At 41.1% G+C, this 26,226-nt stretch overlaps 2 protein-coding genes across 5 annotated transcripts in view; one reads left to right on the forward strand and one right to left on the reverse strand.

The window, feature by feature from the left end:
• Positions 1–14,859, forward strand: part of cdk17 (cyclin dependent kinase 17) — a 193,425-nt gene extending 178,566 nt beyond the window's left edge. For all 3 annotated transcript variants that reach the window (XM_080207127.1, XM_080207126.1, XM_080207128.1), the window contains 5 exons: positions 2,419–2,524; positions 5,163–5,205; positions 5,306–5,396; positions 8,322–8,399; positions 13,423–14,859. In XM_080207127.1, coding sequence (XP_080063253.1) covers positions 2,419–2,524; positions 5,163–5,205; positions 5,306–5,396; positions 8,322–8,399; positions 13,423–13,460 — 356 coding nt within the window. In that variant the 3' untranslated portion in view covers positions 13,461–14,859. The remainder of the gene's footprint in view (positions 1–2,418; positions 2,525–5,162; positions 5,206–5,305; positions 5,397–8,321; positions 8,400–13,422) is intronic.
• An 8,082-nt stretch (positions 14,860–22,941) lies between these two features.
• The window catches only part of elk3 (ETS transcription factor ELK3), a 56,266-nt gene continuing 52,981 nt past the window's right edge, over positions 22,942–26,226 (reverse strand). For both annotated transcript variants that reach the window (XM_080207130.1, XM_080207129.1), the window contains one exon: positions 22,942–23,607. In XM_080207130.1, the coding sequence (XP_080063256.1) occupies positions 23,512–23,607 (96 nt within the window). In that variant the 3' untranslated portion in view covers positions 22,942–23,511. The remainder of the gene's footprint in view (positions 23,608–26,226) is intronic.

Genomic DNA, 26,226 nt, shown 5'->3' on the forward strand with positions numbered 1-26,226 from the left:
CTACACCAACATGTATTCAGCAATTCATGAACAAAGACACCCAGATCTCTTGGCCCTAATGCTTTATGAATCTGCTTTCCATTTAGATAATAATTTGCCTTTCTGTTTTTCTGCCAAAATGGACAACCTCACACTTATCCACATTAAACTCCATCTGCCAAATTTTGGCCCATTCTTCTAGCCTATCTCTGTCTGTCTTTATATTTTCTTCACTGTCTGTTTTCCACCTATTTTAGTATAATTTGCAAATTTTGCTATGTTACACTCTGTCCCTGTTTGCCGGTCATTTATATAAATTGTAAACGGTTGAGGTCCGAGGACTGCCCTCTGCAGCACCCCGCTAATTACATTTTGCCAGCCAGAGAAGGATCCATTTATCTGGACCCTCTTTTCTGTCGGCCAATCATCAATCCAATCTAGTACTTTACCCTCAATCCCGTGCAATTTCACCTTCTGGATCAGTCTTTTATGCGGCATCCTGTCACAAGCCTTCTGGATATCTAGATAAACCACATCCACAGGTTCTTCGATATCCACCTTGTTGGTTATGTCCTCAAAAAACTCAAGCAAGTTTGTCACACATGACACACCCTTCATAAAAACATGCTGACGATGATGGATTGACTTCTGTCTTTCCAAATAGTCGTTTATCTCCTCCAGCACTTTTCCCACCACAGAGGTCCAGGTAACCAGCCTATAGTTTTCTACGTTTTGCCTCTCTCTCCTTTTGTGAGTAGGGGCATCACATTAGCATGTTTCCAATCCACCAGAATCCAAGGAATTTGAAATGTCACAAACAAAAATAAGAATGAATAATTTAGTGTTTTCTTGAAGGGACAATCTAGCTGGTATTGGACGACTGGGGAGGTCAACATGGACCCAAAAAGCAATGGATAACTAGCCTATCATTTACCATCCTCCCACAAGCACCACAGAAAAGCCATTCTCTTAACTTTGGATTCTCTCTCAAATGCAATTGGTTTTGGCATCATCTGAGGATATGTAAATATGATTAGATACCAAAACTGCTGCTAGAACTGTAAGAAAACGTAAATGAAATCAGGAAAATTCAAGGTTTCCCAGGGTTGTCCCGGACCCCTCATTGCCAAATGCCTTTAAATTGAGAGGAAGCTCAAGAGTGTCATGGCTCATAGTTAACATTAACCTGAGGCATGAACCATGGAATGTGTTTGTACAGTGGGCTTGTCAGTCTCCAGGCAGAAGTATCTCAAGTTCAGCAGCAGTAGGACCTTCACCTGGCCCTTGAGTCCAAAGTAAATGCCTTCTTGGAGCGACAATCACTTCAATGATAGGTTTGTACGTTCAGCTGTACTTCTACGGAGCAAAATCAGAAAGTGCTATCAATGTGTTTCCATTCCACGTTAGCAGCTGGAATTCATGATCAATTACAGGAAATTCAAATTATAATTGACATGGGACCTCTCATGAAGTCGCTTTCCAAGTACCCTCTTTACCAGTCAGGTTTAGATGAGTTTTTCTAACGCAGCATTAACAGTATTGATATCCTAATACTGATGTTTTTGAAAGAATTGCATTTATTTAGCAATTTTTCAGACTGGTGTATGTCTGATGATATTTGTCCACTGCATACTGAACTACACTGATGAACATGATCCCCAGTTTCATGCTGAATTAACTGATAGACTCAGTAAATGCAATGCTTGGCTTTCGGAGCTTTAATTTGTGAACGGGAATAAATTAATGTATATGTACTCAGTACCTTCAGTATTATCATAGTAGACATTCCAAAATTCAGTGTTAAAGAACAATCATGAATAATGGCATCTAGGACGAGATACCGTATGGTGACTGGCATCTATTAAATGGCGGAGGTGTGGAATGAGAGATATCAAATAATTGTTCTACTGGCCAAAGCATGGCTCCCTGATCATATGGTTGTCTCCACCCAGAGACCCAGTTGGATCCTAGACAGGCAAGTATTGTTATTAGTGAAGTCAGTTTAGGAGATTTACAATTGCAGTAATTGGTCAGGACCACTTTGCTTAACTCTGAGGAAACCTTGTGACTTGGGGCTTACAGCACAAAGTAAGAATAGTTCACCCAGTCCTACGATCTTAGTTATAACTTAAATCCATCAGAGTGTGATATGTCAATGATGTTGATCTTGCTAATTGAGCACATGGCACATAGTGTGGAAACTGAATTTTTGAAGGGTGTTTTTTAGGTGGTTCTCTCTCATGGGTTGATGGTGATTTCTGCTTTCATGTATAAGTTGAACTTGTTTTAAAGAATGTGCCATTTCGACATACTCTCATCAATCGCTTTGTTGAGCACATTTTACAAAAGTACTTGTGAAATGAACTGTGAAACTTGAAAAATCATGTTTGTATTTTCCATGAGCATTTGCATCATACTAATGGACTTTATTTAATGCAGGAACACCTACAGAGGAGACATGGCCAGGAATATCTTCAAATGAGGAATTTAAGGCTTACAACTTCCCTAAATATAAGCCACAACTTGTGATAAATCATGCACCAAGGTACTGATAGTCAATTGTATTTATTCGTAAAAGTCCATTTAAGTAAGCATGAAATGAGATGTAATTAACTTCCTGTCCATGGCTATCACAATGTCTGTGAACCATGAAAGACAGTAAAAAGTCTGACAACACCAGGTTTTAGTCCAACCTATTTATTTGATAATAGACTCACAAGCTTTCGAGGGACACCCTCTTCGTCAGGTGAATGGAGAGTTCTGGCCTCAGACAGAGCATATAAAGCACAGACAGTTTAGAGATTACTGATTAGAATGCGAATCTTTACACCTAACCTGCTGTTCAAGACCTGAAGTGGCTGATAATGTGAGTGGAAGGGGCACTGATCACAGTTTAAAGAGATGTGTATTGTCTCCAGACAGTACAGTAAGTGAGGTTTTGCAAACCCAGGCAAGTCACGGGGGTTACAGATAGTGCGACATGACATGTATTATCGACACCAGCCATGAAAGATGCAAGGAATTGGGAATTGATAGGAATTACGTTGCGCATAGGCTGATTTAGATGCACTAGGGTAAAATATCCACGCAAAGCAGATTTTCTTCAGTGTGGATAAATACAATACAGTGTAGTTAAGTCTGGAAAACTCCCAAATATGTGCACGCCGTGCAAGGATATCCATTGAAGTTTATCTAGCTGGAGAGGAACCTAGTATTGTTGTATACTGGAGAATTGACACTGGATAGCACAGAAGGTTAAAAATAGTGGCACTGTGGTTAGCACTGCTGCTTCACAGTGCCGATGACCTGGGTTCAATTCCCGGCTTGGGTCACTGTCTGTGCAGAATCTGCACATTCTCCCGTGTCTGCGTGGATTTCCTCTGGGTTCTCTGGTTTCCCCTCTCAGCCCGAGAGATGTGCCTTTTAGGTGCATTGGCCATGTTAAATTCCCCCTCAGTGTACTCGAACAGACACCTAGGAGACTTTCACAATAACTTCATTGCAGTATGAATGTAAGCCTACTTGTGACATTAATAAATAAACTAGAAAAAGGGTGTTGTTCACTATACATGACTGCTTCTTCACTCTGCCAGCTACTACTGATCTGTGATGCTACTTCCAGCGAATACCTGAGCAGTGTTTAATGCAGCTACCAAAATCAATATTAATACATACGTAGTATAGTGGATAAATACTGGGTGTTAATGAGTAATTTGACAAGGCCTTCAATGACCATCTGTAGTTTGCTCGCAAAAACTGTAGTTAAAATATCATACTTTAAAACTTTATCTTCAAAATGGTAATGAAATGTATAGTGGTGTGAAGATTAAAGATAGAAATCCGTAGTTTTAAATCTCAACAAGTTGCTGAATATCATGAATATTTGTGGAAGTAAGCTGCCAGTTTGACTGGGCAGTGATAGCAGAACTTGACCTGCAGCAAAAATAACACATTCAAAGAATATTAGAGATCAGTGTAGTAGATACGTGGAATAAATTCCAAATTAATGCTACTTACAGTAATTCAGGTTTATTTGGAATTGCGGCCACTCACCTGAGGAAGGAGCAGCATTCCAAAAGCTCCTGATTCCAGTTTAACCTGTTGGACTTCAACCTGGTGTTGTGAGACTTTTTACTGTGCCCAACGTTGGCATTTCCACATCATGGCTACCACCAACGCCACAAACCGCTGGCTCAAAGTGGAGAGGATCTCCGGAAGATCGCGCCTATCTGTATGAATTGGTATTGAAAAGTACAAAGGTTTCCAAGGAACATTGGATGGAATTTTCCCATCCTACACATGACTGATTCCATGGCAGGCAGAAACAAAGAACGTAGTGGCAGGCAAAAAGCCAGAAACCTGTCAGCCTCAAAACAGTCTGCAGTTTTCCTGATGGCCGGTTGATAAACCAGCTGCCTGGGGATGTGAACGCTATTTGCATTTTATTTAAATTTCATGAATACTCATTAAAACAGCTGCCTGCCAGATTCTCTTCACACCTACCAACCTTGCCAGCAAAAAAAATTACATCAGCCTCAAACCCATTTTGTGTGCACAAGTCAGACCTCAGTTTGTTCATGACTTAGAGGCACCTACATGGTCAAGGACCCCACGCATCCTGGGTGTACAATTCCACCTCCTTCCGTCGGGATTGGTGAATCATTCCCGATACCAGTTGATTCGGTGCAGTACTCACCAATGCAAAATTCATAAGCTTCCCAGCATCGGGGCCCAAGTTCCTACCAGCAGGGTGGATGCTTCCAAAACCCATTGTCACCGCCCTTAGTATCATGAATGGAAAATTCTACCCGTTATTTCTGTGCTGCTGGGAGTACAGATGACCCAGATGGGGAATCCTATGGTTAGACTGGAATCCTACTGTAAGGTTTCAATGAATATCTTTCATTACCTTCAAGAAATGTAGAGTAATTGTAGAGCTTTTCCTTATGGCTTTTACCTGCATCTGGCTGCCTCTATTAATGAACTGTAATAGCTAGAATCTAAGTTTGGGTAGTTTGTGCATGTCTTGCGATGGCAATCGGCATGATACAGCTATTGTTTAAAAAAAAGTGTGCTTGCCTACCTTCGTCACTGCTGGAGACATTCAGAAAAGATGAACAACTGTAAAGACAGATGTGTATGCCAATGTAACCCATTCAACTTGAGACTGCTTTTTCTTACAGATTAGACACAGAAGGAATTGATCTGTTATCCAATTTTTTACAAGTAAGTTGAATAATTGAAATGTTGATAACTCTTTCAACATGTATCAAATTAATTTTAATCTTGTTTTAAAAAGAATTGAGATATTTAATCTGTTTTGCAGTACCAGGCGAAGAAGAGAATTTCTGCAGAAGATGCCATGAAGCATATTTACTTTAAAAGCCTTGGAACAAGGGCACACATGCTACCTGATGGTAAATCAATCAGTGCTTCATGATTAGTGATAATGTTAAGAGATTATAATTTCCCATGGTTGTTACAGGAAGTCATCACCAAGTGTGGGTTCCAGTGAAGTTCTGCCAGAGGCCAAAGATATTTTGATCAGATCACAAAAGTAATTAATCTTCATTTTAATGTCAAGCATTCTGCCCTTAAATTTACTTATCATTCTAAATCTCCTCTTCCATGTTTATAATGGAAATTGACAATATAAATTTACTATTCTGTGGTAACACCCTACAGCTGATAAGATATGACTAAGCAATTTTCATTACAAATGTGAATATAGGAATTTATAATGGAAACAAAAAAGATTTCCTTCACTTGCTCTTTCTGCATCCTCTTCTGATTCTACTTCCATCTTACTGAACCCCTACAATGTAGAAGGAGGCCATTCGGCCCATCAAGTCTGCATCAACTCTGATGGAGGATATTATCCAGGTCCTCTCGCCCCATATTATCTTCTCTCCCCTGCTTTTTTTTTCTTTTGTGTGGGAAGTGGTGCATGATGTGGCATTTGGAACATAGATTATGGGGAAAATGTGGCCCCCAGGTAACTCCCTTTCCTCCTCTCTTAGCCCACTGCTTTCATCATATTTTCTACTGTTTCATCTTCCCTCTTCCCATTCCCCTTCCTGGCATTTCCTCTTTTCTATTTTGAACTCCCTGTTCAGTGCTCATGTTCTCTCTGCACATTTGTTCAAACATATAGAATCATAGAAACCCTACAATGCAGAAGGAGGCTGTTCGGCCTATCGAGTCTGCACCAACCATAAACCCATCCAGGCCCTACCCCCATATCCTACGTATTTACCCGCTAATCCCGCTAAGCTACGCATCTCATGACTCTAAGGGGCAATTTTTTAGCATGGCCAATCAACCAAACTCGCACATCTTTGGACTGTGGGAGGAAACCAGAGTACCTGGAGGAAACCCACGCAGACACGAGGAGAATGTGCAAACTCCACACAGACATTGACCTGAGCTGGGAATCGAATCCAGGTCCCTGGAGCTGTGAAGCAGCAGCGCTAGCCACTATGCTACCACGCCGCCCTATTTAATTCATCCTTGCCTCATCATTTACTCCCATGAGAAATAGCTGAGGAGAAGAATCCCCAAACTACTGCTCCTCTATCTCTCTTACCTTGCCATCCTACTTGGTTCCCTCAAGAGATAATTTGGTTATTTTTGAAAATTCGATTTTAAAAGACTTGAATTAAAATGTTCGGGGGAAATACTGCCTATCTGCTTTCCTTTCTCCTTTATTTTTTAGTACCTCTCTGTCATTGTTTTTCTTAATATCTCTGCCTCATGGATAAAACTGCCAGTGTTCACTGTCATTCCTGTCAAACTGATAACTTTGGATTCTACACACAAAATAATGTCAATGATTCTATTCTAGGAGGTTGACATTACCCCACACTGTAAACAAGTTGAAATCACTGAACTGACTTGAACTTGCAATTTTACAGTATTCATGTCACTGTAAGAATCCTTGAAAAAGTTATACCTTGTTGAATGAAGCATAACTAGGTTTTTACCAGCAACCTCAGGTCATGATTTTTGCTGAACTTCTGTAAAAAGCAGTAGAATTTAGCATTTCTCCATAATGAGAAAAAATTCCAAGTTTATAAAAAAAATCAAAACAAATGATGTTTCCAGCTCTACTTTCAAATTTATATTTAAAGAAGCTTGTTTGATATTTCAGATTCTATCTTAATCTCATGTGTATATCCCAATTATTCCACTCTTTAAAAGTTGAATTTAAATTGGAAAGATTCAATTCATTTTACTTCTAATATTTGCTGTTTGTAAGAATGTGATGGTAATTGGCAGCTTACGCTGTCTGAAGCCATCACTATCGTTGGACACTTTAGAGATCCCCATGGTACCATATTCAAAGTAACATTGAGAGAGGAAATCCATATCATACAGATAGCTGACTCTTCGAGTGCCTTTGCTTTACCTTTGTGAAATTCAGGCCATGTCTCAAAAAAGTTAGCTTTCAGTATTCACCTTTTCTACAATGAGATAATTAATTTGATTCAAAATGCAGTCAAGATGTTTAGCTTGCCTTCTCTGGCTTCTTTCATTTCCCACCCTCCAGAATAAAGGGATCTTACCATTTAAGAGTTCAATCAGGAAATGCTTTTCACACGAAGAGAAAAGAAAGTAGAAATCAGAAACTTATTCTTTCAAATGACTGTGGATGCTGGGGCACAACTGAATTTTTTTTAAGATTGGAATCTTTTATTGGGCAAGAGTATCAGGGGATATGAACGAAAGGCTAGGAAATGGAGTTGAGCTAATGATCAATTGTGACCCATGCAAATGGCAGAGCTACTCCTGTTCTGTGACCCTTCACTGGTAGTGCACATGATAAATGCAGACAAATAAATTTATAATGAAAATGTTGACTCGGAGAAGTGGACTAAAGTATAACAGAAACTCAAATAGAGCAGAAAGAAGACTTAAAAAATATTTGTATTATTGATCATGTCTTTATGCACTTCATGTTGAATACACAAAATTTAATCTGAGCAGTACTAAGATATATTTGCAGGTGATGTGATTATGTTGTAGTAAACTAGCTGATGCTGTTATTTGCTCTATGGCTGCATTTTATTTAAATACATGGAAAACCTACTTCTTGCTAACCATCTGATGAAGAATTAACATTCAATCTTAGTACTCTACAGCCACAGAAACATTGAAGAGGGAAGCAAAATCTGAGGTTGCAACGATGCCCTTTGTGATCGAAAATTTTAAAGTGAACATTTATTTTCTTTGAGATCTGTTTCTGTTTCTTGGATAGAATTACCATTTTGTTAAGAGTGTTCAGTATAAGCTGGCACAGTGCAACTAAAATATAATTTTTTGTATTATGCCCCCTGTATTAGGTGCCTCAGTTTTCTCGCTAAATGAAATTCAGTTGCAAAAGGATCCTGGCTACAGAACCTCCTCATATCCAGAGACAGGTACAATTTATTGTTTGTGGAACTAAAATAGTTGATTTGAATGGGCCAGTGTCTGTGGGAGTTTGCGCATTCTCCCTGTGGTTGGATGGGTTTCCTCCGGGTGCTCCGGTTTCCTCCCACATCCCAAAGATGTGCTCTTAGGCTGATTGGTGTAACAAATTGTCCCTAAATTATTCTCCCCTTAATCTGGTTTCCAGTGGGGGTACCATAAGCATAGACATGGGTGAAGGGTGGAGGAGGAAAAACACACTGTTAAGATGGCGGCGCGGGCTCATTGGGCCGAAGGGCCTGTTTCCCGTGCTGTGTTGTCCTTTGTTCTTTGAAAAAAACTGTGGCACTTTGCTGATTCATTTCTGCCCAAGAATGCAAGCTTTCCTACTTTTGTATTGGTGTCAAATGCAGGTGTGTGTCACAGTAAGCACATATGACCTTCTAAAAACATTTCTATTAAATGATTTTCTGTTTCCACACACTAACAACTTTTCACATTGGTTTGGGCTTTTGTTTCCCCCACAGTTGATAATTTTGAGTGAGACAGCTTACCTCAAATGACAAAGAACTCCTTAGCTTACATGAAAATATTCAATCCCATGTGTTTATTAGATGTATTCATGTGAAATGCAAGACCAACTTTTATTGTCCATTCTAATTGCCTATGAGAATATGGTGTTTACAGCAGAATTACTATCTTATAACCACAGTAGTTAAAGGCCGGACCAGTTAAGTTACTGGTCAATGGTCCCACCTATGATGATGTTGTTGGGTGTTTCAGCTTTGCTATTACTGTTGAGTCTCAAAGGAAGGCAATTAGATTCTATCTTGTTGGAGACAGTCACTGTCTGTCTGACGCTTGTGCGGTACAAATGTCATTACCACTTATTATCCCAAGTCTGAATGTTATCCAGGTTCTACCGCACATGGACAAGGACTACTTCTGTCGACAATCCCTCATGTAGAGGGTAATTCTTTCCTGCAGAGGACTAGGTAGAAGTGAGTTGCAAATATTGGTTGTGTGCTCGTGGAAGTCTTTTGATTCCTATCTTAGCCTTACAAGGTCTCCCACAGTGAAGGCATTGGTTATCAGCAGGTAGATATGTTGGCTTGAACAGCTGCCCTCTCTGCGCCTCCCACGTTCTCTCTGTGGCTGCTATTATTGATTGGAAAGTCTTCACACTATTTTTGATAATGAATTGTCATTTGGTTACAACTGAGCATCTGCTTCCCATTTGTTGATAGTAGAGCAAACCTTTATGGAGGCTTTGATATTGTCTTTGAAATGTTTCCTTTGGCCCCCATGTGAACAAGCACCCTGGTGTGCCTCTGAATAGAGCACTAGTTTGGGTAGTCTTGTGTTAGGCATTCTGATGGCATGTGCTGTCACTGTTGGTGTGAGATTCTCATAGTCTCTATACTTGGCAGAAGAGTCGTGTTTGTATTTTTTTTGTCCTCCCACTTGATTCACATGACCCTTTCAAGACAGTGCTGTGCTGATAATGTTCTAGGGCCTTGATATGATGGCTATAAATTGTCTAAGCTTCAGCACCATAGAGAGGCTTGGGCTAATTACTGTCCAATGTGTCTAATAAATAACATGATGCTCAACTGGACTATGTAATTTTCTAGAGGCTGAGCTAACACATTGGATTTGATAGTGAACTTCTTCATCAATGCCAACTTTTTGTGATAACTTGCAACACTTCACCATGCATCTCAATTAAAGCCATTGGATTTGGTATATTTGGGGTGGGCTGTTGAAGAACTTTGGTCTTCTGGATGTTCAGGTTAAGCCCCATACTCATGGAGCATCTTCATCTCCCTATTAGTTGCTTAACTGTCTTCCTCTGTTTATGGCTGACTGTGGTAAGGCTGTGGAGATTTGATTATGAACTGATGGTTATAGGATTGCTTAGCCCCATCTATAGCATGTTCCTTGTGCTATGATTAGCACACAATGTTTCGTCTCAAGTCTATTCATAGTTACATTTCATCCGGCACAATCTTCACGTCCACATGGAGTGAGATGCTGTCAGGATAATGGAGCTGAACTCACATGGAAGATAGTAGGGGCAGCATTTTAGTGTCAGGTATTCTTGGTCTGGGGAGCAGAAACTTGCCAGTTTTGCTCCATCTAGGCACCAGAAGGTATTGATTAGGAAAGCAGGGCCTCATGGATGCCCAGTTTTGATGTGTTATGAATAGCATGTGTAGTGCCACACAACACAATGGAGGGTGTTCTCCATTGTATGTTTTTCCTTCATGTTGACCCAGTCTAGCAGTTATGTCCTTTAGGACTTAGCTAGACTAGCCATTAGCTTTGCGACTGAGTCAATCCTGGTAACAAGTATTAAAAGTTCCCTACCCACAGAATATTCCATGCCCTTGCCTCAGTTAGCCCTTCTTCCAAGTGGTGTTCAACATGGAAAAATACTGCTTCATCATTGTGGGAAGGTGGTAGGTGTTATCAGCAGGAGTTCCCTTGCCCATGTTTGACCTGATAGTATGTGGTCCAGTGTCAATGTTGAGGATTCTCAGAGCCACTCCCTCCTGACTGTATAGAACTGTAGTTCCACCTCTGCTGAAACAGGACATAACAAGGGATAGTGATTCAGGAGTCCAGGACATTGAAAGGCATGATTCTGTAAGTCTGACCATGATAGACTGTTGCTTGACTTGTCTGTGGGGACAACTCTCAACTGTAGCACAACCTTTCAGGTGTTAGTGAGGAGGACTATGGGGTTGGTTGGGCTACATGTGTTGCAAAATTATCAGGCTGCTTATCCAATAAACAATACTAACTGAGCATAAGTTTCCACTAATCAAGTATTCAGAAGACTACAGCCATGTTATTTGGGCCGCATTCCAAGCTCTGTTCCCTAGCTAGTGACTCCCTCTCCCTGACAGCTATCTGAGACTAAGTCAGATTGTTTGAAACCTTTGTCATAATTGAACCCAAGCTGAGCATCTGACCACATATCAGTACTTTCAGTAAAACAAATCTTTTCCCGCATCTATAACAATGCACACTTTTGCTCTTGCCTCAGATTATCTGCTGCCAAAATAGATACCGTTCGACTTGACTGTTCTGTTGGACTCCTGGCTGGCCTTCTGTATTGAAGACTTGAGATGACCCAGCAATGGCCTTGATTTTAAAATTCTTATTCTTGTTTTCAGTTCCCTCCATAACCTTAACTTTCACTGTCTCTATATACTCCTCCAACCTCACAACTTTCTTAAGATAGCTACACTCCTCTGATTTTGTCTCTTGAGCATTCCCAATTTTAATCATTCCATCATTGGTGGCCTTGCCTTCAACTATCTGAGCCTGACAGTTCCTTTCTTTAAAGCTCCCTGATGCCCTACATCTCTTTTTCCCTTTAAGATGCTTCTTAAAACCTGCCTCTTTGACCAAGCTTTTGGTCATCTGTCCTAATATCAATTGTAACACTTTCTATGGAACACCTTGGACATTTTTATTAAAGACATTGTAGATGTTGTGTGCCTTTATCATATCTAATGCCAAGTCAGTAATCTCATTTGACTTTTTGCAAATAGTTTGGTACAACTGAGTTGTTTGCTGGGCCATTTCAGGAGGCAGTTAAGAGTTAACTACTTTGCTGTGCCTGGAGTCACTTGTAGGCCAGACCAGGGTAAGGATGGCAGATTTCCTTCCCTAATGGACTTCAAGGAACCTGAAGGGTTTTTCCAACAATTCAATAGTTTCATGGTCACCATTACTAATAGTTTTTTTTATTTCATATTTATTAATTCATTGAATTTCAATCCCATCAAGGTCATGGTGGAATGATCATTAGTCCAAGCTTCTGGATTAATAGTCCAGTGACAACATAATCTTGCTACCGTTCCCATTTTGCTCCATTTAGCCTTAATAATGTTCAGAAATGTGCTTCGAGGAAAGTGTCAAATGCAGTTCCAAACAGAAGTTCTGTTTGGAACTTTGGACAGCAAACTATTGTGGTATCAGCAACAAGTCTATGGTCAGTTGTTCATGTAACTAGCTGGCCAGCGGGACAGAATGTTAGGTAAGGGTCCAAAAGATGAAAATGTAGCTATATTGCAGGAGAAGTTTTGAAGGGCGGGTGTATCGATCAATCAATGAATCCAGTACAAGGAGACTTAAAGTTTTCTCATGGGACCCAATGGAGAAGCCAGCTGTTTGTCATCACATCGTTACCTGATTATCTCTCTTCTGGCTCCAATTCTTCCTCCTGTCAGGTTGACCTGGTGCAAAAGCTTACAAAGCTCACCACTACAACCATCATGATGAGAATGGCTGTCAGGCCCTCATGATGTCATTGGCACTCTCTGCTTATTTGAAAGACATATTACACCAGTTTTCAACAGTTTACCTTCCTTTCTCCTCAGAGGCAGTTAAAAATTGAGCAATGTCTCGCTGATCATCTACCAACTTGCATTATTTCTAACTGAGATCCTACTTTTGAATCAGTGAATTGGTGTCTTTTTGAAAAATCCTATTGTTTTAGATAGTGAGTTCACTTCAAACAGATGCATGACCTTAGGAAAACTATCTCTGGGCTCACTCCCAAATACGCTTCTATAGTCTCAGGCAGAAGTTGTTGCTATAAACCATAAAATGTGTGGATTTTCACTGTCACTTCATTGCCGTGTCAATGTAAGCCTACTTGTGGCACTAATTAGGTCTCATGTTTATATACAAGTTCAAAAAAATCCAACATGCATGATTCTGACTTACTTTATACATACTAAATTGTCAGTTCTTTGTGACTTCCATACATGTATCATAAGGTTTTTTTTAAGTCGTTCATGGGATATTGGTATTGATGGCTGGGCCAGCATTTATTGCCCGTCACATTTAAGAATCAACCATGTTGCTGTTTGGAGTCACGTGTAGGCCAGACCAGGGAAGGACAAAATTTCCTTCCCTATAGGACATTAATGTATCAGGTGGGTAATAGAAGTACTGATAGTACAGTAACCTATCTGCCGTCATACTAGTTTCAATGCATCTTTCTTTATTTTCCAGCACATGGGAAAAACAGAAGACAGAGTATGCTGTTCTAGGCTATCTCACAAAATAATAGACTTGAGTTCCATTGGCTTGCCATTTACGTCACAGTTACCCAGGATTTTGATTTGAAGACAACAATTTCCGTAAATTAGAGTGGATCATAACTTGAATATGAACATGTCTCCTTTACTGCCCTTGCGATGTAGTCTTTTATTCTGATGTGCAGATTGTTTTATATTCGCAAGTCACATCGAGACATTTGTGTGTGTAAATATATATGTATAATACAGGTGTATGCACATATATACATTACACACATACACAAACAAAACAGTTTTATGGTTCACCAGTGTTGTTTTATAGCCAGTGGGTTACAGCTGCTGTTGTAACTTTAGCTGCAGTTTTGTGCAGTACTGGAAACAAAGTGCTTATTTATTGGGAATCATTGCTGCTAAATGACTACTGTCCATAAACCACATTGTGGTGATATAGCGGAAAATGTGAGTGGCTTTTAGCATGTGAGTGCATCTGTTTCATCTAATAACTATTTCCAGCATTTTACAGATTTTATCATTGCATTTAGTTTCAAATGCTCTTGAATATTTAAATATTCGCAGAGTCTCACCTTTTAAAATACGACTGTGGTGAGGAACCTTGCACCCTCTAAGCTCATAGTGTAGAACGTTTAAATTTGTTTTGAAATCTTATGTGGCCAACAGAGAAACTGATTAGTGTTTAAAGAAAAATCGATTTAAGGAATTCAGCGTCAAATCTGCCTTTTCATTATTAAAGATTAGCAAATTCATTGCATCTATTGTTTCCATGTCACTTTACGAACATGTGGAAATTTTGATGGTTCAGTTTTGTATCTGATCTCTGCTGTTACTTCTACATCATTTTGTAATGACTTCACTACAGAACTTATGTATCTCAATGAGTATCATAAGTAGGCTTTTGTTAACAGTAACAGTATTTGTACCTACATTTGCTTTTCCAAATAATGGTTTTAGTGGACCTACGTTTTTAGGATTACTGTTAATATATAATTGTTAAAATATCAAATTCATAGAAAATGCAAATAATCATTGACATTTTTCTGGACTTTTACTGTAAACTTATTCAGGGTCCTATCATTTTCATAAATTTGCATAGTTTGTTATTTAACAGTGTTAAGAATATTTTGTATGTTTAATTTTATTTGTGAACTGTGATGGCATATTGAGAAACTGTTTACTTGTATTTTGTGTTGCTTGTGATTGATTTTAATTGGAATTTTGTAAGAAGAAAAAGGAAACAGATTAATTGGTAACATTGTACATTGGACCACTGCTGTTGATCAAAATGATTCCAGGCTGAGATCGGTATATCTAACTAAAACTGCTGTGCTATTTCTGACTGACAGTACTATTTTTTGAAAGTATAAATATTACAGTGATTCCTTGTTTTAACTGATCATTGTTTTTTGTGTCCTATCGTGTGACCTCTTCTGGTTTCTGAAACTATACAAGCTACGATCAATGATGATCAGTAAAATTTACTTCAAGCCCACTAACACACACAATGGTAAATGCGGGCTCACTTTTAACATTTAAGAAAAACTTGGACAGATACATGGATGAGAGGGATGTGGAGGGATATGGTCCAGGTGCAGATCAGTGGGACTTGGCGGAAAAATGGTTCGGCACAGCCAAGAAGGGCCAAAAGACCTGTTTCTGTGGTGTAATGTTCTCTGGTTCTTCGGTTCTACAGCAATTCCACTATACTTCCTATCTTGCTTCCTGTAAGAATTCTTCCGTTCTCTCAGTTTCAGTTTCTCATTCGCGTGCCGCTTTCCGTATGTCTTCCAATATATCTCCTCTTTTCTTTTTAATCTTTCATGGGAAGTAGACGTCACTGGCTAGGCCAACATTTACTGCCCATCCTGAACTTTCCTTGAGAGAGTGGTGGTGAGCAGCTTTCTTGAACCACCACAGTTGGTGGTGTAGGTATACCCATAGTGCTGTTAGGAAGAGTGTTCCAGGATCTTGACCCAGCAACAGTGGAAAAGAACAGCAATATATTTCCACATTACCGTGATGTGTGCTTTGGAGGGAAGCTTTCAGGTGGTGATGTTCCCATGCATCTGCTCCCCTTGATCTTCAATGTGGTAAAGGTCTTCCAAATAGAAACTAGAAGTAGGAGTAGGTCATTCGGTCCTTTGAGCCTGCTCCTCTATTCATTTCGATCATGACTGATTATCAAATTCAATATCCTGATTTTACCCCCTCCCCATCCCCCCGCCCCCCCTCTCCCTTCCCCCATCTCCCTTGATCCTTTACCCCAAGAGCTGTATCTAATTTCTTCTTGAAATCAGCCATTTTGACCTCTACTTCCTGTGGTAGTGAATTCCACACATTCACCACCCTCTGGGTGAAGGAATTTCTCCTCACCTCAGTCCTAAAAGGTTATCCCCAAACTATGATCCCTAGTTCTGGACTCTCGGGTACATTCTGAATCTGCCCTGTCTAATCCTGTTAGAATTTTATAAATTTCTATGAGACCCCTCTCGCTCTCCTAGATTCCAGTGAATATAACCCTAACTGACAGTCTCTCCCCTTATGACAGACCTGACACCCAAGAATCAGCCTGGTAAACCTTCTCTGTATCCCCTCTATAGCAAGAACATCCTTCCTCACATAAGGATAAGGAACTGCATACAACACTCCCCAGGTGTGGCCTCACCAAAGCTCAATACAATTGCAATAAAATATTCCTATCCCTATACTCAAATTCTCTGGCTATGAAGGCTAGTATACCATTTGCTGCCCTTACTGCCTGCTGAACCTGAATGCTTTCAGCAGCTGATGCACAAGGACACCAAGGTCTTGTCGAGTATCCATCTCTCTCAATTTACAGCCATTCAAGTAATAATCTGTTCCCCTATTATTGCTATCAAAATGAATAATCTCACATTTATCCACTTTATACTCATCTGCTGCGCATATGCCCACACACTCAGTTGTCCAAATCAGGCGGAAGAATCTCTGCGTTCTCCTCACAGCTCACTGTCCCTCCCATTTGCAAATTTGGAGATAATACCATCAGTTCCCTCTTCTAATTTGTTAATATATAATGTGAACAGTTGGGATCCTGGCACAGATCTCTGCAGTACCCCTCTAGTCACTGACTGCCAATCAGAAAAAGACCCATTTATGCCAACTCTTTGCTTCCTATCTGCTAACCAGTTTTCTATCTCAAAACATTAACTGCAATTCCATGCGCTGTAACTTTACTTATTAGTCTGTTATGTGAGACCTTGTTGAAAGCTTTCTGAAAGTCTAAACAAACCACATCACTGGTTCTCTTCAGTCAACTCTACTAGTTATGTCCTCAAAGAATTTCAATAGATTTGTCGAGAATGGTTTCCCCTTTGTCAATCCATGCTGAGTTTGTCTCGTTATACCACTGCCTCCCACAGGCAGTTGAAGGAGCTTTGGCGAGTTGCTGCTGTGCGTCTTTTGGATGCTGCCACTGTGCATTGGAGTTGGAGGGACTGCATGTTGATGGTGGGTCGGGTGCCAATCAAGTGGACTGCTTTGACCTAGATGGTGCTGAGCTGTTTGTGTTGTTGGAGCTGCACCCATCCGAGCAAATAGAGAGTTTCCATCGTACTCCTGACTTGTGCTGTGTAAATGGTGGACAGACTTTAAGTCAGATGAGTTACTCATCACAGAATTCCTAGCCCCTGACCTGTTGTAGCTACAGTATTTGTGCAGCTGGTCTGGATCACTTTCTGGTCAGTGATAACCCCCAGAATTTCAGTAAGAGGATTCAGCTATCGTAATGCTATTGAACGTCATGGGAAAATCATTGTGATGTCTTGTTGGGGATGGTCACTGCTTGGCACTTGTGTGGCAAGAATGTTACTTGCCATTTATCATAGAGTCTCTACTGTGCAGAGGTTATTTGGCCCAGCAAGTCTGCAAACTCTGACTGAGTATCGTAACCAGACCTGATTCCTGTAACTTCAGACATTTACCCCGCTAATCCCCCTAACCCATACATCTTGGGACACAGGCAATTTAGCATGGTTAATCCATCTAACCTGCGCATCTTTGGACTGTGGGAGGAAACTGGAGCAATCAAATGAGGAGCAATCAGACATGGGGAGAATGTACAAACTCCACTGTCACGAAGGCCGGAGTTGAATCCGGATCCTTGGTGTTTGAGGCAGCAGTGCGAATCACTGTGCCACCATGCTGCCCACTAACAGTCCAAACCTGAATATTGGTCAGGGCTTGCTACATTTAGACATGAACTGCTTCAGTATTCTGAGGAATCATGAGCTGAACATTGTGCAACCAGCAACAAAGATTCCCACTTCCAACCTTATGATGAAAGGATGGTCATTGATGAAGCAGATGAAGATGGTTGGTCCTAGGACACTACCCTGAGGAACTCTTGCAGTGATGTCCTGGAATTCTCTGGAGAGCTCTGTCTGTCACTTGGTGCTAATGCCACTTGGCACACAAGATGCCTTGTGTTGTAGCTTCACCAGGTTGACACCTCATGCCTTGTGCTGCTCCTGGTATGTCCTCCTGCACTCTTAATTGAACTGGTTTGGTGGTAATAGTCAAGTGGGGCATATGCCAGGCCAGCTGCTGCTGATGGCTCACAGTATTTCATGGTTGATAGATCTGTTCAAAATTTGTCTCATTTTACATCCACCTGCAGAAGGTTTATAGCAGCCCAAGCATGTTGCTACACAAGGACTTACCAAAACATCTGCTGCTGGCCTCCCATCATGCTGCCTAGTTGTTTAAGACCACTATGCCAGAGAATAACAGCTCTATAACAGTGGGAATAGAACCCACATGACACCATTAAAAACCACTTCCTCGTCACAGATCTCAGCCCATTTACCCAACTTAAACCTGCTGCACCAACATTGGGCACTCTTCAACTGTTTCCACGCTGGTGAAAGCCTTTGTGCAGCAAATCGGCACAAGTGAATAAAAGCAAATTACTGTGGATGCTGGAATCTGAAACCAAACGAGAAAATGCTGGAAAATCTCAGCAGGTCTGGCATCATCTGTCAGGAGAGAAAAGAGCTGACGTTTTGAGTCTGGATGACCCTTTGTCAAAGCACAAATGGAACCTTGCAGGGAACCTGGACAGCCAATCAGTGGTTCACATCATTGAAGACTGACAAAATTCAGTAGAGAGTTCCAGGAACTCCATTTAGCCATTGTGGAATCTATTGCTGGGTTGGTGATTACTGCACATACTTTTGAAAAAAAAAGCCAAGTGGGAGTTTCACGCAACACAATGGAGGGATTCCTCAATTTGAAGATTTTTTTTGTCCAGTGGTTACTCCTTTCCTGCCATGGATAGATGCATCTGAGACAGGGAGGTTGGTGAGGATGAAGTCCTTCTTGTTGGTTCAAAGAAAATTACAGCGCAGGAACAGGCCCTTCGGCCCTCCAAGCTGTCACCGACCATGCTGCCTGACTTAACTAAAACCCCCTACGCTTCTGGGGCCTATATCCCTCTATTCCCATCTCATTCATGTATTTGTCAAGACTCCCCTTAAAAATCACTACCGTATTCGCTTCCACTACCTCCCCTGGCAATGAGTTCCAGGCACCCACCACTCTGTGTACAAAAAAACCTGCCTCATACATCTCCTTTTAAACCTTGCCCCTCACACCTTGAACCTATGCCCCCTAATAATTGACTCTTCCACCCTGGGAAGAAGTTTTTGACTATCCACTCTGTCCATGCCCTTCACAATCTTGTAGATTTCTATCAGATCTCCCCTCAACCTTCGTCGCTCCAGTAAGAACAAACCAAGTTTTACCAACCTCTCCTCATAGCTAATGCCCTCCATACAAGGCAGCCTCATGGTAAATCTTTTCTGTACCCTCTTCTGTTCCTTCACCAACTGCCGCAATCGCAGTCTTGCAGCCACTTCCTTTAGCACTTGGCCAGCTCAATCAGTCGTGGTGGTACCATGCCACTCTTGTTGATGAACATTGTATTCTGGGTGGGCATTTCAATCTATGCCCTTGCTACTCTCCATGCTTGAAGTGGTGTTCAACATGGAAGAGTATTGATGTGGAGGGGTGAGACTGGGAATTCCCCCCTTCACGGTTAACATTTCTGCCCTCATCTGTACCCTGTTTCCTAGAATTATTGTAGAATTCCACTTGTCCTTAGCATTCATCCCTACTTTCCTCGAACTGAGAAGACCAACCGCAGATTGACCATGTGTGGAACACTTTCATTTAGTTTGCACTACCGTAAGCTTCTGGTTGTCTATCCTTTTAATTCTCCATCTCACTCAGTCAGTCTGACCTCTTTGACTTCGGGTGCCTACGTTGTTGCAGTGCCACTCATCTTTCAAAGGGGACTTTACAGCTACCTGGACATAACATAGGATTTGATCATTATCTCTACCCCTGCTTCTTCACACCAAAACTTTTGGTGATTTGGTTGTTTACCATTTATTTATGCTACCCCTGGAAATATCTTTTGCTGCTTTATTGCCTTTTATTGTCTCTTTTTGTCATGTCCCACATATTTTGTCATTTAATCTCACTTGCTTACATGTTCTACCCCTTGCAATACAGCTTTCCTCCCTGGCCTCAACTCCACTTTCCCGCCCATTCACCATAGCCCTTCAACTCTCAAAATTTAAAAATCTGTCTACCTTGTCCTTAAATTTAATCAGTGTCTCACCGTACACTGCACTTTGGGGCAATGAATTCCACAGACTCATGACCCTTAGCGAAGTTACTTCTCATCTTCATTTGCTTTTTTTCCAATGTTTGCATGCACTGTCATGGAAAGTGATAGAATGAAAAAAATTCATTATTTATACAGATGTCGTTATTTGTCAATTTTTTATAATTGTAATTGTCCAATTATATTATTTTTGCATTGGTCTTAAATCTGATGGATAGATCTGTGTTGTACAGCACTGAAAGGCAAAGACCAGAAGATCCCACATTCATTTCCTGGGCTGGAACTGAGGCCATGGCTCTACCACTGCGGAGCCCAGTAGTCCTAACCTGATGTTAAGGTTGTCAGTCTGTTAAATGCTCAGGCTGTGGCTCCTACCATCACCTGGGAGTCCCAGTAATACCACTGGAAGTGGTGGCCACTGCTGGAATTATGAGTAGCAGCATGGAGGTCAATTTACAGGAAAAGTGGAGCTACTTCACTGGGCCACAGAGGTTGGGGGATGTCGGTTAATCAGCAGGGGTGGGGGCTTTGAAAGGCACCCCACCATTCACAATTCTGCTGTCAACACACCAAAGTTTACGTAGCAACTTCACCATATGCCATAAGGAAGTGGGTAAGTGACAAGCACAGCATCCTCTGCTATGCCAACCAATATTATGTCTCGCCTACTTTTGTACACAATTCTAACATTGATAAAGCTCCCATATGCTTAGCTAACCACTTAACGTGTTCTAGTACCTTCAAAAATGTGAGGTGATGCATTTTGGAAGGAATAATGCAGGGAGGAGTTACATGATAAAGGGTAGACCAATTAAGAGTATAGAAATGCAGAGGGACCTGGGAGTGCAAGTGCACAAGTCTTTGAAGGTGGCAACCCAGGTGGAGAAGGTTGCAAAGAAAGCTTACGGAATGCTAGCCTTTATAGGAAGGGGTATAGAGTATAAGAGCTGGCGTCTAATGCTACAGTTGTACAGAACGTTGATTAGACCGCATTTGGAGTACTGCGTCCAGTTCTGGTCGCCTTACTACCGGAAGGACGTGGAGACCCTGGAGAGAGTGCAGAGGACGTTTACCAGGATGCTGCCTGGTATGGAAGGACTGGGTTATGAGGAAAGATTGGGTAAACTGGGGCTCTTTTCCTTAGAAAGATGGAGATTAAGGGGGGATCTGATAGAGATGTATAAAATAATGAAGGGTATAGATAAACAGTGGCAGGCTTTTTCCTAGATTGGAGACAAATGTCACGAGCTAAGGGTGAGGGAGGGAGAAGTATAATATGGATACTAGAGGGAGGTTTTTCACACAGAGGGTCGTGGGGGTATGGAATGCACTACCAAGTAAGGTAGTGGAGGCAGGCATGCTGGACTTGTTTAAGGTTTACTTAGATAGGCACGAGTGAAACAGGGATGGAGGGTTATAGGAGACAGTTTTAAAAAGGGTCAGAGCCTCAGGGCGTTACTGGAAATCTAATGCTGCAAGTTGATGTCCTGTCTCTTTTACTCCGCAGGTGTGTCAGTCCACCTTGTTGTCTAATGAGGGACATGCACACAGTGGGTCGTGCGTGGGCTGCTCTTGGATGTTTCGAGAGTGGCCTAGTACTTCACGTCGTCGTGTATGCTTAATCCTGGACCAGCAGATGGGCACCACAACAGCTCAGTAACTATCACTGCTAGCTGTGCAGGTACATGGATTTGGACCAGTGTCTGTGGGAGTTTGCGCATTCTCCCTGTGGTTGCGTGGGTTTGCTCCGGTTTCCTCCCACATCCCAAAGATGTGCTCTTAGGCTGATTAGTGTAACAAATTGTCCCTGAACTATTCCCCCCTGAATCTGGTTTCCAATGGGGTACCATATGCATACACACGGGTCTAGGTAGGTGTAGGAAAATGCTTTGTTAAGATGGCGGCACGGGCTTGTTGGGCTGAAGGGCCTGTTTCCCGTGCTGTGTTGTTCTTTGTTCTAAAAATGGCTGTTGGGGTCCTTGCACATTCTTTACCAACTGTGACAGTAATTGCTATTTCTTCTGGTAAAATATTCCATCTGCCACTTTTGGCTGCCCGTTCTACTAGGCTGGTCTGTTGCAGTCCTTTTGTATCACCTTCACTTCACTGCACTTAACAGCAAATTTTAAAAGCTTAGACATTTTGAATCGGACCAAGCTGGAAAAATTGTGATTGGCCATATAGGTAACTTAGCTTCTGTTTGGGAGGGATAGCAGATTAACCACACATTTCTAATAGTAGTTTACTACAAATTAAAAAGTGTTGATTGGGCAGTTAGCTTTACTGTTGAATTTTGAGTGTTGAAATAAGTCATTATTAAAATCAAATCCAAGTCAAGGATTTGTACTCGCAAGTGTAATAAACTACACAAAAGGACCCCTCTTAAATGTATAAAATTGTGATTTTTTTTGTGTGAAGGACATTTTTAGCATCGGTACACAGCTTCTATTAGGAGTATTACTGTCAATGTTAGAAATCAGAAATAAAAACAGAAAATACTGATTAAACTCAGCAAGTCTGGCTGTATCCATGGAGAGAGAAACAGTTAAAGCTTTGTGTCTGGGTGACCCTTTACAAAATGTTGATGATCATTTATGGAGGGCATTTAAAAATGACATCTAAGACGCTCAGAATAATCTGACAGTCATTTTGTTCCATGTTATTTTCAGTATGTAGGGCAATTATATCAGCAACAAAACCTTACTGCACTACATATATGTTGTAGCATTGTAGTGGCTGCATTCCCATTCTGGTCCATGCTGTACCGATTGTCTCCTTGTCCTAGTCTCTTCAAAAACAGTTTGAAAATAGTTTGAAAGTAGTTTGCTGAGAATCTAGCATTTATTGAATTACGTCAAGTACAAACTTGTAGCCAAAGTACAAATACATGGCAAACCTGCCTGTAGTACATATAAATTGCAATGCTTTTTATTTAAAAAAACTTACACTGAAAATAACATCAATCTTACTTGCTAATACATAGTATCATGTCCTTTAACAGCCAATAATTGAAAACTGGTACAAAGTTCCAATTATTTAATAATACTAATAATCTGCCATTACAACAGGTTTACAGTTAATTTACAAGTTACATAAAACACTTAAGCGTAAGTAGGCACAGCTGGTTAACGTTCATTAAAAGCACAGTGCATAAAACGCAAGGTACAGGAAAAGGTTATATATTTATTGCCAACTTCATTATAAAACAACAAGAAGAAAACTAATCAAAAACACTTGTAAAAGGGTATTTCATCCATACTTCATAATATGACTGACAACTTTGTATCAATGATGCAAGATCATTGAAAAATTAAAGCTGAACATTGTCCTACATTTTGGCATTTAATTGGTCCCTTTTGTTCCTTCAGTAAGGCAGTATCATGATTTTTGGGAATTGGATGAAATCAGCAACGGAGAAACCCCATCCAAACTAGGGATTGGAATTGGCATGTGTCCATTCACTAGGGTCGGAAACTGGAGACAGAAAAAATGTGACAAAATTAAAATTACTTTGCAGGATCAAGGAAACAGCCCATTACTCAATATTTTGGTCACAGAAAAGGCAATACCTACTAACATACAGAACAAGTATGGTCTAAATGTAAAGATGACAAAACCTTATTCTAGAACTGCTGCAGCAGCACTATTGGCAAGAGTGTAATTTCAGCATAACAAGTTTACACAGACATTTTCTATTATGTAAGTGGCCAGAGATATTTATAATGGACAGAATACATGATTTTAAAATGAATTACATCTACTCATCCCGGTCTAATTAAATTAAAGTATCTAATTATCCTCCATCTATGGATTGCACATGGTCTCAAATCCGTGCAACACCATTAGAGATTGAAAGTAAATATCTGGGACTTGCTTTTTGTTTGTTTGCTGCATTAATACTTAGATATATTTCATTTTCTTACATTGCATTTAAAAATACATTTTGGTGCTACGAACACAAACAGTGTTGACTGTTTTAAAATAAAGAATTGATCATATTGTACAGCACAAAGTGGTCATTTGGCCCATTATACTTATGTGTGTTAGTCATAGAGGTTTACAGCATGAAACCATGCCCTTTAGCACAATTTGTTCATGCCGCCCAGTTTTTAACCATTAAGCTGGTCCCAATTGCCCGCACTTGGCCCATATCACCTATTCACTGTCCAAATGCTCTTTAAAAGACAAAATTGTATCCGCCTCTACTGCTACCTCTGGCTGCTTCTTCCAGACACTCACCACCCTCTGTGTGAAAAAATTGCCCCTTTGGACACTTCTGTATCTCTCTCTCACCTTAAACCTATGCCCTCTAGGGAAAAAAGTCCCAGTCTAGTCTATCCAGCCCCTCCTTATAACTCAAACCATCAACTCCCAGTAACATCCTAGTAAATCTTTTCTGCACTCTTTTTAGTAATATCCTTTCTATAATAGGGTGACCAGAACTGTACACAGTATTCCAAATGTGGCCTTACCAATGTCTTGTACAACTTCAACTAGATGTCCCAACTCCTGTATTCAATGTTCTGACCAGTGAAACCAAGTATGCTGAATGCCTTCTTCACCTGTGGCTCCACTTTCAAGGAGCGCTGAACCTGTACCCCTAAATCTCCTCCTTCCCAACACCCTGCCATTAACTGAGTAAGTCACACCCTGGTTTGATCTACCAAAAATGCATCATCTTGCATTTATCTAAATTAAACTCCATCTGCCATTCATCAATCCACTGGCCCAACTGATCAAGATACTGTTGTACATAGAACACTACAGCACAAACAGGCCCTTTGGCCCACAAGTTGCACTGATCACATCGATACCTACCAAGTCATAGAACTATCTGTACCTCCCAATCCCATTAGATCCCATGTACTCATCCAGAAGGCTTTTAAAAGACCCCAGCGAGTTCGCCTCTACCACCAACGACGGCAGTCGATTCCATTCACTCACCAACCTCTGAGTGAAAAACTTACGGCTGATACCGGAGTTGAGGGGGTTGAGCTATGAGGAGAGGCTGAATAAACTAGGCTTGTACTCGTTAGAGTTTAGAAGAATGAGGGGAGATCTCATTGAGACGTATAAGATGATGAATGGGATGGATAGGATAGAGGTGGAAAGACTCTTCCCGCTCAAAAAAGACAGTAGGACTAGGGGGCACAGCCTCAAGATAAAGGGGGGGCGGTTCAGAACGGAGTTGAGGAGGAACTTCTTCACTCAAAGGGTGGTGAATCTCTGGAATTCTCTGCCCGTTGAAGTGGTGGAGGCTGCCTCGCTAAATATTTTTAAGAAGCGGGTTGATGGGTTTTTGATAAGAGAAGGGATTAAGGATTATGGGGAGAGGGCGGGAAAGTGGAACTGAGCCACGACAGATCAGCCATGATCTTATTGAATGGCGGGGCAGGCTCGAAGGGCCAGATGGCCTACTCCTGCTCCTATTTCTTATGTTCTTATGTTCTTATCTCCTCTATACCTGGTCCCCAGCACCTTAAACCTGTGTCCTTTCGTAGCGACCATTTCAGCCCTGAGAAATAACCTCCGAGAATCCACCCCATCTATTCCTCTCAACATTTTATAAACCTCTATCAGGTCGCCTTTTCGTCTCTCCAGGGAGAAGAGACCCAGCTCCCTCAACCTATCAATTTTAATCCTAGATAACCTTCTTCACTGTCCACTATGTCACCAATCAGGGCCTGATTGCATTTATCCCAGGCTGCTTAGAGAGGCGAGGGATGAGATTGCTGGGCTTCTGACGCGAATCTTTGTCTCTTCTTTGGACGCAGGTGAGGTCCCAGAGGATAGCAAACGTGGTACCAATGTTTAAAAAGGGTAGGAGGGATAGCGTGGGTAACTATAGGCCGGTGAGCTTAACGTCAGTGGTAGGTAAGTTGATGGGGAGGATTCTTAGGGATAGGATGTATGCGCACTTGGAGCGTTGCGATCTGATTAAGGATACACAGCATGGCTTTGTCTTGCCTTATAATCTGGTAGAATTCTTTGAGGAGGTGACAAGAACGGTTGACGAAGGATGAGCCGTTGATGTCGTCTATATGGATTTCAGTAAGGCATTTGACAAAGGCCCTCATGGTAGGTTGGTACAGA

This window comes from Carcharhinus amblyrhynchos, chromosome 19 (assembly GCF_965287045.1).
Source record: "Carcharhinus amblyrhynchos chromosome 19, sCarAmb.v2.hapA, whole genome shotgun sequence".
In the NCBI taxonomy this organism is placed as follows: Eukaryota; Metazoa; Chordata; class Chondrichthyes; order Carcharhiniformes; family Carcharhinidae; genus Carcharhinus; species Carcharhinus amblyrhynchos.